Source organism: Nematostella vectensis, chromosome 12 (assembly GCF_932526225.1).
Source record: "Nematostella vectensis chromosome 12, jaNemVect1.1, whole genome shotgun sequence".
NCBI lineage: Eukaryota > Metazoa > Cnidaria > Anthozoa > Actiniaria > Edwardsiidae > Nematostella > Nematostella vectensis.
In genome coordinates this window covers 9,647,395-9,661,650 of record NC_064045.1, presented here as the reverse complement: position 1 = coordinate 9,661,650, position 14,256 = coordinate 9,647,395, and the positions used below count along the sequence as shown (strand labels likewise).

Below are 14,256 nucleotides of genomic sequence, written 5' to 3'. Positions count from 1 at the left end.
TGCACCGTGCGCGTATTCAACTTTTCTAAAATGCATCGCGCGCCGTCTGGGTACGAGACTGACCAACTCAAGCAACTTCACTATCCTCATAGCGAGGTTTGAGTTTCGGACTCAAATTTTGAATTCGTAAATTTCAAATGTGTTCAAATATTCTAGAGCTTCAAGTTCTTCTTTTGCACTATATGCGCGCTTAATGTGATTGTCAGTATTCTGCGAATTCTCGTTAATAATTTAACTGATAAACAGCTTTCTAGCTCCAAACTAACGGAATAACATTTGGTGGTTGTTGATTAGCAAGCGCATATCGGAGAGGTTGCTTGACTAGAAACAAATTAACTGCTAGCCAATGAAGAAGGTTCAAGGATTTTCATTGATTGCAGCCAGGTGATATAATAATAATAATAATAATAATAATAATAATAATAATAATAATATTGTTTATTGATGCCTCTAGCAGTTATTAGAGCTGAATTACAGGCAATTTGCGCATTTAGAAAAAGAAAAACACTTATACTTGAAATTTTACAGTTACAAAATTTTTTAATTTATCGGTGCTTACAATCATTGGATGGGAATTCCTTCCAGACCTCAGACGCATGTTATTAGTCGAGTGAACGACTCTGTTATTAACAAGCGGAAAGATGGGATTGTCCGGTTTGGTTTATTTTACAAAGTTGGCACATTTCTCTAACCGTCTCTGCTCTAAAGTTGTTAAGTTAATTCTAACGAGAGCATCAAGATATGGTACATCAGGCTGCTGAAAGTCGTCAGCAAGAGCTCGCAGAACGTTGACACCCGCAGTAATGGGTTTACGGTTCAGGGAGACAGTCAAACAACATATCAATGGCTGTCGTTTTTTTGAATGGTCTAAAAGAGCTGCGGGAGACCTGTTATATATTTTAAACCGTTTGGGACTAGGCTCCATATTCAAGATGGCTGCCAGCAAAACCGTAGTAAACATCAACACGAATTCCTGCAAGTTTGCGTGGAAAATTTTCGACTTACAAAGCTCTAGAGCGATAAAAAAAAAGCAAAATAATGATTGAAGCGGACTCCCAAATATGGTATGTAATGCCTAATAAGGAAATGACCGAGCGAGCTAGAAAAACGAACAGATTTTAAAACAAGATTGACTGATATGATCAACAACCAACTACACAGTAACGCGATAGTGTGTACGGGTAAGAAACACTCAAGCACATAAATAAATAATCCATTCCAGTCTTCGAGCACAAATATAGGAGAGTGCTCGAGACAAAACTACGTAGAACGAGTTAAGCCATGTTCCACCAGCGAATACTGGTGAATAACCGGTCCAGCAATGATAATTCTGTTTGAACACCGTGCTGGAAGATGCTGTGAAATAGTTTGCCAATTCCTTATTACACCTAATTTTCTCGACGTCAAAATTTCTCGATTTTTAGATGGCGATATTTCGCGACACATTATTTTCGTAAAAACTAGGTCACTTCCTTTTCGCGATGTTGGGACAAAACAATCAAGCAAAGTGGAATTAAAATGTGCTCTAAACATCAAAACTGTAATGGGGGGGGGTTGATTTTTGGCCGCCTTTTTGGGGGGGTAACCATTTTTGTGCTTTAAATTGGGGGAGGGTCGCAATTTTTGAACCAGAAAAAAATTCAGCTAAGCAGCCCCCCCCCCCCCCCCCCCGATAACTAATGACCTTTCGCTTAATATGTACATTGGGTACAGTAGAGGATTAAAATAGACAAGGTGTTTACAAAAGCTTCATTAAACGGTTAATATCTCGACCAATGGTTATTGTGTACTCTTTTTGCGCATCACAATTTTCGCGAAAAAAAGTGTTATAAGGTAATTCCTTTTTCTTGCCATCAACGATGCGTTGAGTCGCTAGCATTGCTGACCGATGTTACCGTTATTTGCACGGGGCTTTATGCACATTCGTTTCTTTGTGTAGACCGATGTTACCGTTGTTTACACGGGGCTTTATAAACATTCTTTTATTTGTGTAGAGCCTGGACGCAAAAAAAAATGTGATTTTCCTTGTCATGAATCAATCAGACGTGTAGCTAGAGGTATTCGCTCTGCCCCCTCCCAACTCGAGGCAAAACCCGGTGCTCTTTTCTCGTTGAAAGGTACTTTACCTTAAACACCACCTATATAACGATCAGCTATGCACTTAACAAAACAAGCTAAATTTAATCCATTGTTATATCTAAATGGTGAAATTTTGCGCGCCTTCATTTTAGTCAAAACACCGGAATCATAACGCTTTGTTTTTAATAACCGCTCATCCTTTTTCCACTCTTCCTTTGTCGCGTGCGACTACAAGCTAAATTGGAAATTGGCGATGATCAATTTTGAAGCCCAACGCACAGAATCTCGACTCTTGAAGCCGTGGAGATTAAATATAAAACAAAGAAAAACAAAACATTTTGCTAATTGATAATTTTACTACCAATTGTGGGGGGAGGGTCGTTGGGTTCTGCGGTATTGTCGCTCTTTTGTACGAGATTGTGGTAAAAGAGCAAAAAACATACGGTGATTTGGTATTTCAAAACACTGCTAGATGCGATATTTTATCTTTTTAAACGGCGGTATTGCACTAAAAAATCAAATATTCCGGTGTTGCTGCGTCAACGGGATGTCGCGCATGCTCTTCAAAACCTCATCCTTTGTGCGGTATGCGATATTTTCGAAAATTTTGTACGGTATTGCGGTAATTAAACCCTCTTACGTTCCCCCTCATTGTTACCGATACAAACTGTAGAGTTATAGAAAAGTCATAATAAACATGGGACGCAATAAAAAAAAACCAGCTGCTCTTGCTCGGGTTCATTTACTAGCTTCCCGTTAAATATATTTTTTATTCATATTATCAATATATACTGGTATATATACTGAGTTGCTCATTTATGGTTGAGTCTCTATACTATAATTTTCGTTCGGCTTATGTACATTTTCTTTATTTTCTATGACGCGACTTTGTTTATGGTGGTTGTTAAGCAAACACCCCTAAACAATTCTACCTGAAATGTTGTTTGTCTTCTCTTATTCAAATGTGTTTCCGGAAAATTAAACTATGCCATGGCGAGATTTTAAGTAGATTGATTGCCTTTATGGCAAGTTTTTACTAAAAGAAATACGCTTTGAGTTTGCAAAGCAGGTGCTATTCGAAGTTCAAACCGGAGATAATGCGAGTTGGCATATGAAACGCTTAAGTTGATCATTTCAAACATTTCTATGTGTACAAATAGAATGATTAACACTACAAAGGCGTTGACATCAAAACCGCCTTTCTATCTCCAAAAATTGAAAATGCAATTATGTTTAGTCTGTTTGTGTACTCAGATGTCTCAAATGTAAAGCGGTGTGGTTCGAAAACAGTTTGATATCTAAGGCCACCAGACAGTTTTTGCTGTTAAAATGCGTGTGGTGTTAAGATTACTGTTATCGTAGAAAAAGCAAGGAAATTGTCCTGCTTAAACAATTATTGATACAAGTGCGAAATTGCATAAGCAGAAGTCTCAAGCTAGATTGGACATTAAGATTAAGAAGATGATGAATTCTAAACAATCAGCGACATACGGGATACAAAGCATAGGTATTGATTAACATTGATCTCGATGGGAGATTGTTACTTTACTGGGACTTCAGCATACGTTGGAAGGGCTACAAATACCAGCTAGATCTTCGGTGTCGCTTATTATTTATGAGGAGCCCTGAAAATGAAATGACAACAAGTCATATGTTCATTTGTCGGTGTTTAACCGCTTTCTCATTATCATCTTTATATGAAAGTTTCTTTGTATTCTGCACCGTTATTGCTATACATTAGCAGGTGTTTTGTAATCAATTGTTTACTAAACTTGAAAACAATACCCCACTCGCCTTGGACACGTTAATCAACCCTTCTATTGCTTTCACCTCCACAACGGGAAAGGACAAAAATTTGAAGATCTCTATAAATTTTTCTACTTACAAAGGTTTTTAAAGCCTTGCTGACTGGAAAGGCAAGGGACACAATTACTTTAATTACAGAGGTGTCCAAAGGTGGTTTGATTAAGAACCGAGTAAGCTTTAATTTGACCCGCATAATCAACTTAGATGAGAAGATATGTCTGCGTATAACTTCTCTTGCTACTACTTCACGAAGTGGGTACAGTATGGTCAGCTTCAGTACAATGAGTTCATTGTTTTTGCTTTCGTGTATGTAGTTATCATGGTGCCTGCGATATTCCTGAACGCTTTAATCCTCGTCTCCATCTACCGCACACCTGCATTGCAAACCCCGAAGATGACACTCGTGTCTAACCTTGCGTTTTTTGACTTTGGAGTTGGCCTTGTCGCGCAACCAGTGACGATCGCCTGGATGGCCGTTGAACTAAGGGCCACGGAATTACAAGAGACCTACTGCTATATGTCGGTTTGGTTTATGATCGTGTCCATAGCGTTTCCTGCGGTGTCTTTTTTCAGTGTTATAGCAATTGCTGTGGATAGATTTCTTGCCCTCTACTTGCATCTGCGATACCACACCGTCGTCACTATGAAAAAGGCCTTTACGGTCTGTGCATTTACTTGGGTTTCCTCAATAATTTTGGTGACAATATGGCTAACAGTAGGAAGAAAGGATATGGTTCTGTTCGGTTTGTTATCAAATCCCCTAATTTTCCTCTTCGAGATGATTGTTCTTGGCAGTTACTTCCAGATCTTTAAGATACTTCAGAAACACAAAAGGCAAATCCAGTCTGTGCAGGTTACCTTCTCAAGATCAAGGTCTAGATCAAGTTCCTTAGATGAACCTGTTTCTCAGAACACACACCCACAAAACCTTCGTCAATACAAAAAATCTCTTATGAGCTCATTCTATATCTATCTCACCTTTATACTCTGCTATCTTCCACTTTTCATAACAATGACTTTCAGCGCAGCGGTAACAACCGAGTACCGGATCTCTGCATATATGTGGAAATCTTCTTGTACAATTCTTGTGATGAATTCTGCTATTAACCCTGCGATTTACTGCTGGAAGATGAGAGAACTGCGTAACGCGGTCCGTCAGACAGTGATGTGGTTGCGAGAGATGACTGGACTTGCAAGAAATGAAGGACTGTCCCACCGTCACCATCCTGCTCAACTCGCTTGGTCACCGAATTAGTGACTTATCCAAAAATTAACGGCACAAGCAAAATCACTCTCCCTGAGACAGTGTGATCAATGCCGAGAGAATTTGTGGCAGAGAATTGAGAGTTCCTCTGCATGATAAAAGAACGTAAACATTTTATAACTTTGCTTAACTTTTCTACATTGTGACTGTGGCATTAAGTGACTATGATCATTTATCTTCGGAGCGAACTAAGTTGAAATAATGTATATCTTAATAATTAATTTAGTTTGTTATGAACGATAGACATCGCTGGGGCATGAGGTAAATCTTCAGGTCGAGTTATCATTATTATCGCTGCTCGCCGCATATTGGAAACCTCTTGAATTGCCCCCCTATATACTACTGAGTTAAACAGAAACAGACTATCGTTGTACAGGCACATTTTCAAGACAACTTTGAATTCACTAGATAGCTGTAGAATGATCAGCTTTCAAAACATGTTGATATATCATTTGTATACTTGTATATTGAGACGGGGATCTATGACCTTTATCAATACAAATACTGCTTGAATTGTCCCCTATATACTACTTCGGGGAACAAGAACTGAGTGACCTCATTTAAAAGAACGTCTTTGTTTTTAGGTGTTACTGAAGATTTTGAAATTATATGTAGTGCTCTGCCGATAAATTCAATTATGCAAGGGACAAATTATCGAGTAAGCAGTGGATCGATGATTTAAAGCTACTTTTTTTCTTTTGACATCAGATATGAACCTAAATTTTTTTGGAAATGCGACAATGAGGACATGTAAGATATGATATAGTCATTTCTATCGGTTTTCGATCCATTTCGTTTTATCGGGGTAGCGATTTATAGAAAGTTTTCAAAAAGACAGACCAACAGCATTACAAGTAGGGTTTTTCTGATTAATAGTACCTATTGTAAGTTTTGTAAAGAATTCCTAATAAAATATCACTACTAAATGAAGCGGGAAATTGTATTATTGTGGTAAAGACATAAAGAAAAGTGCTTATAAAGAGAAACATCACTTTGGTGACACCCCACAATTATGCCGAAAACTGCGACAGCCGTATTCAGGTTAGCAAAATATAAAGCATTTTTTTTTTTCAAAGTGCCCGATCCCCTTTCTTTATTTGTCAAGCACGGCACCGTAGACAGTGCTTATAGCAGCTGTTGCTGTTGCTCCAGAAGGCACACTTGGTTGGATAAATGAATTGAAGCATTCATAATCACATTGACGTATTGCTAAACCTGGAAAACGTCTGTAATTTATATCGTCTCCGTTCGTAAGCAGCATTTGAGATCATGTCACGTGCAGACCCTTTTGCCTTGTTCAGAGGGACAGATTAAGAACTACACAATTTCCTCGTTTCCTACAAGAAAAGTTTTAATAAATAAAACAAATATTAAAGTAAATACAGTATGTCAATAATATACAAACGCAAATAACGCCTTTTTTTATAAAGGTGAAGACTACTGGCGTCACAAATGCTTGTTTTATTCACATTGTTTTGTGAAGCATTCTTTAAGCACCTTCAGCAAAGACGACGGCAGAAAACAATGGAATTTATTTAGAATTCAATAGAAGTACGTGAAAGTGCGTTTCGACCGTTTTCCGCCTAACCTCGACACCTGAAAACTACAATTTTCTCGGTCGGTTGAGGACGCGGACGTTTGCACTGTAGAAATCCAGTAACTAAGTTCGCATTGTGAAGCATTCTTTAAGCACCTTCAGCAAAGACGACGGCAGAAAACAATGGAATTTATTTAGAATTCAATAGAAGTACGTGAAAGTGCGTTTCGACCGTTTTCCGCCTAACCTCGACACCTGAAAACTACAATTTTCTCGGTCGGTTGAGGACGCGAACGTTTGCACTGTAGAAATCCAGTAACTAAGTTCGCACTCTTTTATCTGTCTCTTAATTCACGTTTTGGTTATTCCGTTGCAATTAAATTTGAATTGATCGCCAAGCGCAAAAGCATCTTCCTAACCGCCCCTATTGGCATGTCAAAACCACAGGCTACCCACCCGCTTATAGCCTATAATGCAGGCGTTTACCCGTTATTTTTATAGCCGCCATCTTGGATTTGGAGATTTGGAGCAAAAATAAAAATTCAAGTTGGTGGCTACGAATCGCTCGAGGCCGGTCGATGTAAACACCTATGCATTGCAGGCATAGACCCCCTGAAGACAATAGTTTCTAGACTAGAATTTCTTTTGAGAATAAAAAAGAGATCCATAATAACAACATTCACCTCAGGCCATATGCTGTAAAAAAATGATTAAAGTGCTGTATGCTTAATCCCCCCCCACTTTTTCATACATGTAACTATTTCTCCCACCGTAATGAAATGCTGGACCTCCTCCCAATCACCACTTCTTTTGCAGCTTAACAAAAAATATTGCTTATATTTTAGTTTTATCTATTAACAGTGCTCTGTGTCACTTCATTTGATAGACAACTGATACTGAACAGATATTTCCTATTTTACATTTCAATAATCAAAAAATCTAACATATATATGTGCCTTGCCATGTACAGCATTACTCAGTCTTTTTGTTTCGTACAGCTTTGAAGATCAAGAGACTTTAGCAGATGTTTGCGGCAAGAGAGCCCAACATTTTGCACCCAAAAATACCTATGATGGAAATTTTCAGCCATTTTTAAAACACAGTACAGGTACAGGAACCAAATTGCTGGGAGATGCAACTACACATCTTTGTGAATACAAATATTTCAATTCACTAACCTTTTCCTACTTCAGTCTAACAGCACAGTTATATCATTCTTAAATGTTAACCTCCCAGTTAAAAGCCCAGACAAAGTTAGCATAGATAAGAAAAGAGAAATCCCATTTGACAGCATCCATTAAGGAGGGGGAGGGCTAAAATAGTCCTAAAATAGTCAGATGGGGTTGTTTGTCCTATCTTAAGGGTATGAAATTATGCTAACTGCTTTTCCTTAGGGAGTGTTCAAAATGCTTAGAGTAAGAAATTGCTTGACCACACCTAATGTGCTACCTTATGGGGGTAGGAATTACTGACCACACCCAAAGTGTTATCCCTTGTAATGTTGAGATCGATCGATGTTTGTGGGGCTCAAAGACCGAAGTTTGGGCATCTTATCTTACTTTGGTAGAAATTTCTCACTCCATACCACAGCATCTTAAGAAGTCATTAAAGCAAAAGGAGGACACGCAAACTATTGAAAATGATATGGTTAGCTTGCTACGTTGGTGCACCTTGTTTTCCTGCAAATTTCCTTGAAATCGGACTATTAAAATCTGCAATTATATTAATTTAAAAAGTGTCCACGAACTTTTGAAACACCCTGTAATTTTGAAAAATATAATGGAACAAATACATAATAATTGTTTTATGTTAATGTCAGCACGAAAGTAATCACGAAATTGATTGAAAGTGCCTTCAATAAAAGCCAACCTGTGTGAGGGAAGAATGACTGAGTCGGATTGAATTAAAGAACCAATCTGCTGCAAAGCAAGTTCTACTAGAACAAGCAAATACTACAAAAACGCTAAATTACTTCAAAACAAAATATATAGGATGTTTTCTACAGTATGTCATTCAATGGGTGCCATCCTTACTCTACATGGGCTAAACATGGCCAGATAAACCTCACAGAGTTCGCCATTATCGCGGTGTTGAACGGATTCGCAATTCTTCCTACTATCGCCCTCAATGCTTTGGTACTCGTCTCAATATGGCGTACCCCAGAGCTTCACACACCCTCCATGGTTCTTATGGGTAACCTTGCCCTTTCGGACTTTGGAGTCGGAGCCATCACTCAGCCAGCACTTATCATTTGGGCATATGTGGAGCTATATATTGAAGATTCGCCGAGGACCCTATGTTATAGTTCACAGGCTTTTGGATCTATAGCTACTGTTTTCGCGGGCGTGTCTCTGTTAAGCGTCTCAGCAGTTGGCTTTGATCGGTTTCTTGCCTTGCATCTTCACCTTCGATATTCCACGATTGTTACCGCAAAGAGAACATTTGCTGTTTGTCTTAGTTTTTGGGCCTTTTCTCTTCTTGTTGTGCTGTTATGGTTTACACTGGGGGTCTCGATTTATAATTTTACCGTAAATGGATGCATCATAGCACTTTTTGGGATAACTATTGTTCGTTACTTGTACATTTACAAAGTGATTAAAAGACATCAGACTCAGATTCATGCGGAACAGTCTAACTTGTTCTCTACAGACATCAAGCAATATAAGAAATCAGTGATAAATTCTATAGTTGTGTACTTTGTTTTCGCAATCTGCTCCACGCCATTCGTTTGTGCCTTAACATACTATGAGATAACAAAAGACAACATCCTATCACCAAAAGCTTTTAGATTGACGGTTTCACTTCTTCTTGCCAACTCTCTCGTCAACCCCGTGATCTTCTGTTGGAAGATAAAAGAGTTACGCTTAGCTGTTTGGCAGATCGTTATGAAACTTAAGATTTCGTTGATAGGAAATGATAAGTGAAATGAAGACAGAAGCAGAAGTGATTCAAGGTAGACAAGGATTACGAACTGCAGGTTTAGTGAGGCCTCAGTGATTGCTTAAAGGCGCGTTCCCAGAATTGGCCGAGGGGAAGGGGGGAGGGGGGTTGGGCAGTCATAGGTATTATAACGAAAAAGCCTATTTTTTCTTTACTCCTTAATAAGAAATGGTCCACTTTTAGGCCTCCAAGGTGCGCGCACCATGCACACCCCTTTGTGTTCGCGCCTGAGCGTTAAACCCATACGGCACGGCTAGATCTGGGAAATGGTTATTTGTACCTATACAAATTCTCAGGTTAAGGAAGTTCAAAAGGGCTACAAATTATTTCAGGTAAAGGAAGTACAAAGATTTGAAAAATTGCTTATTTTGTAACAAAATCATGCTAACGTTATAAAAGTGCTGCATGAGGCGCGTCAGGTGTGCTGTAAATATTATATTCAAAACATATCCTATAATGCTTATGTAATTGCAATTGAACTCATTTCAGTTTTCGAATAAAACTAATCGGAAGCGAAGCATGTCAGCCCCGTTGAGTTAAGAAGAACTTTATATTGTCTCAAGTGATTGGTTGCTAATTGGTCACGAACCCATATGTTGTTTGTTATCAATTTATTCACCTGTGAAAATTCTTCCCTAGGAGATGAAAATTCGACTCACCATTTGTAATATAGCAAATATAACGTATAGTCACCTGTTTTCTGTTCACCAAATGTGTTATTCCAGGAAAGATAAATGTGTAATTTTTTTTTGTGCCAGTTTTCTTAGGATAATTTTATGGCTTCTAAGGTATTAACGATTTTTTGGCTTCTGAGTTTTTATATAAACCAACAAAATATAAACCAACAAAATTGTCTAAAAGTTAGTTTTTCGATCAACTTTATAATTTCTTAAAAGCCCGACATGTTTTGTACGATGAACTAAAGTGATAGTTGATACTTTTTCTGAACTATACCTTGAGACATGTTCACACTGTGCATGTATACATATTTTATGGCATTTCCCTGCTTATGATTACGAAAGGAGGTGTGTAGAAGGTACCAATGCCAAAGCGGAGACTAGAAAATTTTGTCCCCTAGAAAATTCAAGGGGTGCAGAATTACCGTTGACCAGGAAAGATAAATGTGTTATTCCAGGAAAGATAAACGTGTAACTTTTTTTCGTGACAGTTTTTTTAGGATAATTTTATGGCTTCTAAGGTATTAACGATTTTTTGGCTTCTGAGTTTTTATATAAACCAACAAAATATAAACCAACAAAATTGTCTAAAAGTTAGTTTTTCGATCAACATTATAATTTCTTAAAAGCCCGACATGTTATGTACGATGAACTAAAGTGATAGTTGATACTATTTCTGAACTATACCTTGAGACATGTTCACACTGTGCATGTATACATATTTTATGGCATTTCCCTGCTTATGATTACGAAAGGAGGTGTGTAGAAGGTACCAATGCCAAAGCGGAGACTAGAAAATTTTGTCCCCTAGAAAATTCAAGGGGTGCAGAATTACCGTTGACCATGATAAGCGCTGTAAACGTGGTCGCAACAATTTTTAAACAACTCTTTTTGGGGAAAATAAATTAAAAACCGCGTAAAAAATTTATTATAAGTCCAACATGTTAGGTTACTGACTATTATCAGGCTCTAAAGACGGCTTTGCATTTTATGGGGGGAGGGGGGGGGGGAATTTCCACAGACTTTGATATCTTATATCTGCCTATAGGTAATATTAATAAGTAGTCTCTTAGATGTGGATTTTAACTGTATCCTTCATTTCACCTGCAGTACCAAGATAAAAGCTCCGCCGAATGAGTCCCCTAAGCAAAGATAATATTGTTGCAGAAATTAATTGTTTTCTAGGGTGTCAACAAAAGTTAAACTCCTGTTTTTAATAAAAATAGCCGTAAAATTTTGTCTACTTAACACTTAAATTCATTGATATAATTCATTCGAAATGGTATAAAGTTTTTATTGATTTCCACACAATATATAACTCTAATAAATCAATCGTAACTTTATCATATTTCAAGTTTATTCACATAAGCTCTTGCAGTCTTTCGACTGAATTACAGGTAGAAACACAAAGCTTTACTAGCAGCATTACATTAAATAAAAGTACTTAGTGCGTGACATAGTCTCTTAGACTGTTGGTGCGTTAAGACTACAAGCTAGCAAAGCGTAGGTTGTTGCCCTAGTAGGGGGGGGGGGGGGGGGGGCGCGTTGGGTTTTGCGGTATTGCGGTATTACCCCGTTTTTGTACGAGATTGTGGTAAAAGAGTAAAAAACATACGGTGGTGATGTGGTATTTCAAAACACTGCTAGATGCGAGGTTTTATCTTTTTAAACGGCGGTATTGCACTAAAAAATCAAATATTCCAGTGTTGCGGCGTCAACGGGATGTCGCGCATGCTCTTCAAAACCTCGTCCTTTGTGCGGTATGTGATATTTTCGAAAATTTTGTACGGTATTGCGGTAATTAAACCCCCTTACGAGTGGAAATAAAGGCAAGTCAGGAGTGAGGGATGTTTTCAATGAACTAGCTACAAAGCAAATCTCTGCGATCCTCTTGGGATGTTAAGATGGGCATTTTTACGATTGCAGATAGGTATTTTAGCAGATTGGCGTAAACCACAGCACAGTAATCTATCACTGATCTGATCAGGGCTTTCATTACCCTGAACAGGCAAATCCTTGATTGATTGAAAGTTCCTCGCAGAGCGCTCAGCTGCTTATTTTTTTTTCTTGAATTACAAAAGCCGATGTTAGGATCCATCTCACACGGTATTACGTATACTTACAAGCTCAGGTCATCATAATATTTTTTTGCAGGTATACAGTTAACAAGTGCAAAGTTGAGGAACAGGATAAAAATTCAAGTCGTCAAGGACTTGGAAATATGCATTCATACTACTTATTCTCAGAATGGGTCCAGTATGGTCAGATAACTTACACACGACTCATCATCATCGCTATCTCATACAAAGTTACCATTCTTTCCGCCATCTTCACCCTCCCCCCCCCTCTCCACCCCCCGCCATAAACAATCTTTCTTCTGATTGAACATCACTCTATTTTCGCGCGCTCCCCTGCCATGGGTACCCAGGGATACGAACGGGCTTCAGCAAATGCTCAAACTCAATTGTTTGTGAATTGATTGTGTTTGTCAGTTATTTTAAGTTCTATAAAATCGTCAAGAGACATCAAAGACAAATGCGTCGAATGAGGAGTAAGTACGCAGCTGCTTTGTCTCCTATTATCTTTGTTCTACAAAGGAGTTCTTTGTCTCTATTCTTGATAGCAAAAACACGCTGAACTGTCAGCCTTGCGAGGACAATGTCCTTAACATTAAAGAAAGAGTCTGCCAAAAGTCTTGTTCATTCTTCACTTTGGCGAATACAAAGTATCAATCGGTACCAGAAAACTTTGTTAAGTTCTTTTTATATCTATTTCGCCTTTTTATCGCTACTGTACTATTTGTGTGCTGGAGTTCTTTTCTAAGTCATGTAATTGGAATAAGTACATCTTAAATCCTTTCACGAGGATCCATTGGAGGGCAAGTCTGGTGCCAGCGGCCGCGCGCGCTAATTCCAGCTCCGCAGAATACTACCTTATTACCCTTAATTTTCGCGACGTCAAAATTTCGCGATTTTGAGATGGCGATATTTCGCGACACTTTATTTTCGCGATTTTCCTATTTTCACTTTATTTTCGCCATTTGGGGATAATAAAATCAAGAAAAATTTTTTTTTTGCAAATTAAAATGTGCTGTAATCATCAAAACTGAAACAGAAAGATGCGTGGTCTAAATTTAGTGTCATAAAAATCTATAAACCTACCGTACTATATGTACATTAGATGACTTAATAGACAAGGTGTTTACATGAAGCTTATTAAACGGCCAATATTAATATTCCCCCAAAGGCTTCTTGTGTACTCACTTAAATTTCCCGCATCTTAATTTTCATGACACTTAATTTTCGCGTCATTCTATTTTCGCGAATCTTTTAAATTCGCGAAATTAAAGTTACGCGAAAATTAAGTGTAATAAGGTATACCATTTTATATCAAAGTCCAGAATAACAAAGTTGGCCAATAGCACCTTTGTCTGCGAACACCTAAAATACATAGAAAAGCCTATTTACTCTCAGATATCCCCTAAATAGAATAACACCTACCCTGCTAGCAGAGCTTTTTTGCCTGTTTGTTTCTATCAGTTCAATCCGTGTCGCGGCTCTGTTCTTTTGCGTTAGAACAGAGACGCGACACGGATAATTTTACAGATAGAAACAAACGGGAAAAGCTCTGTTAGTAGGGTAAGTAACACCCGATTTGACCTCTAAAATACGATGGACCTCCTTATTAGGTGGATAGGAAAGAAGACCCCTCCCCCCCAAAAAAAATTGTCGCATTTTGTATGCTTGCAAAGAATTCTTCACTAAATCCTGTAATCTACCAGTGGAAGATGAGGGCGCTGAGTAACGTGGTCAATCAGACTCTGGACTGGTTGGGAGAGATGGCTGGATGTAGAAAATAGAAGACATAGCCGTGGTAGGAATAATAACGAATCAAAACGCCCTGCCCTGCCTCCAAAGTGCCTAAGGATGGAGCCAGCAGCGTTTTTTATCATT

General features: G+C 38.3%; 2 protein-coding genes across 2 annotated transcripts; both read left to right on the top strand.

Moving 5' to 3' along the window:
* The first annotated feature begins 3,096 nt into the window (after window positions 1-3,096).
* Window positions 3,097-6,079, top strand: LOC5508432 (melanocyte-stimulating hormone receptor). The gene has a single exon (XM_001628987.3). It carries the CDS (start codon window positions 4,100-4,102, stop codon window positions 5,138-5,140), a length of 1,041 nt encoding a protein of 346 aa, XP_001629037.1. The 5' UTR covers window positions 3,097-4,099; the 3' UTR covers window positions 5,141-6,079.
* A 2,317-nt stretch (window positions 6,080-8,396) lies between these two features.
* Window positions 8,397-10,279, top strand: LOC5508425 (melanocyte-stimulating hormone receptor). The gene has a single exon (XM_032377195.2). The coding sequence runs from the start codon at window positions 8,693-8,695 to the stop codon at window positions 9,608-9,610; it is 918 nt and encodes a 305-aa protein (XP_032233086.1). The 5' UTR covers window positions 8,397-8,692; the 3' UTR covers window positions 9,611-10,279.
* The last annotated feature ends 3,977 nt before the right edge of the window (window positions 10,280-14,256 follow it).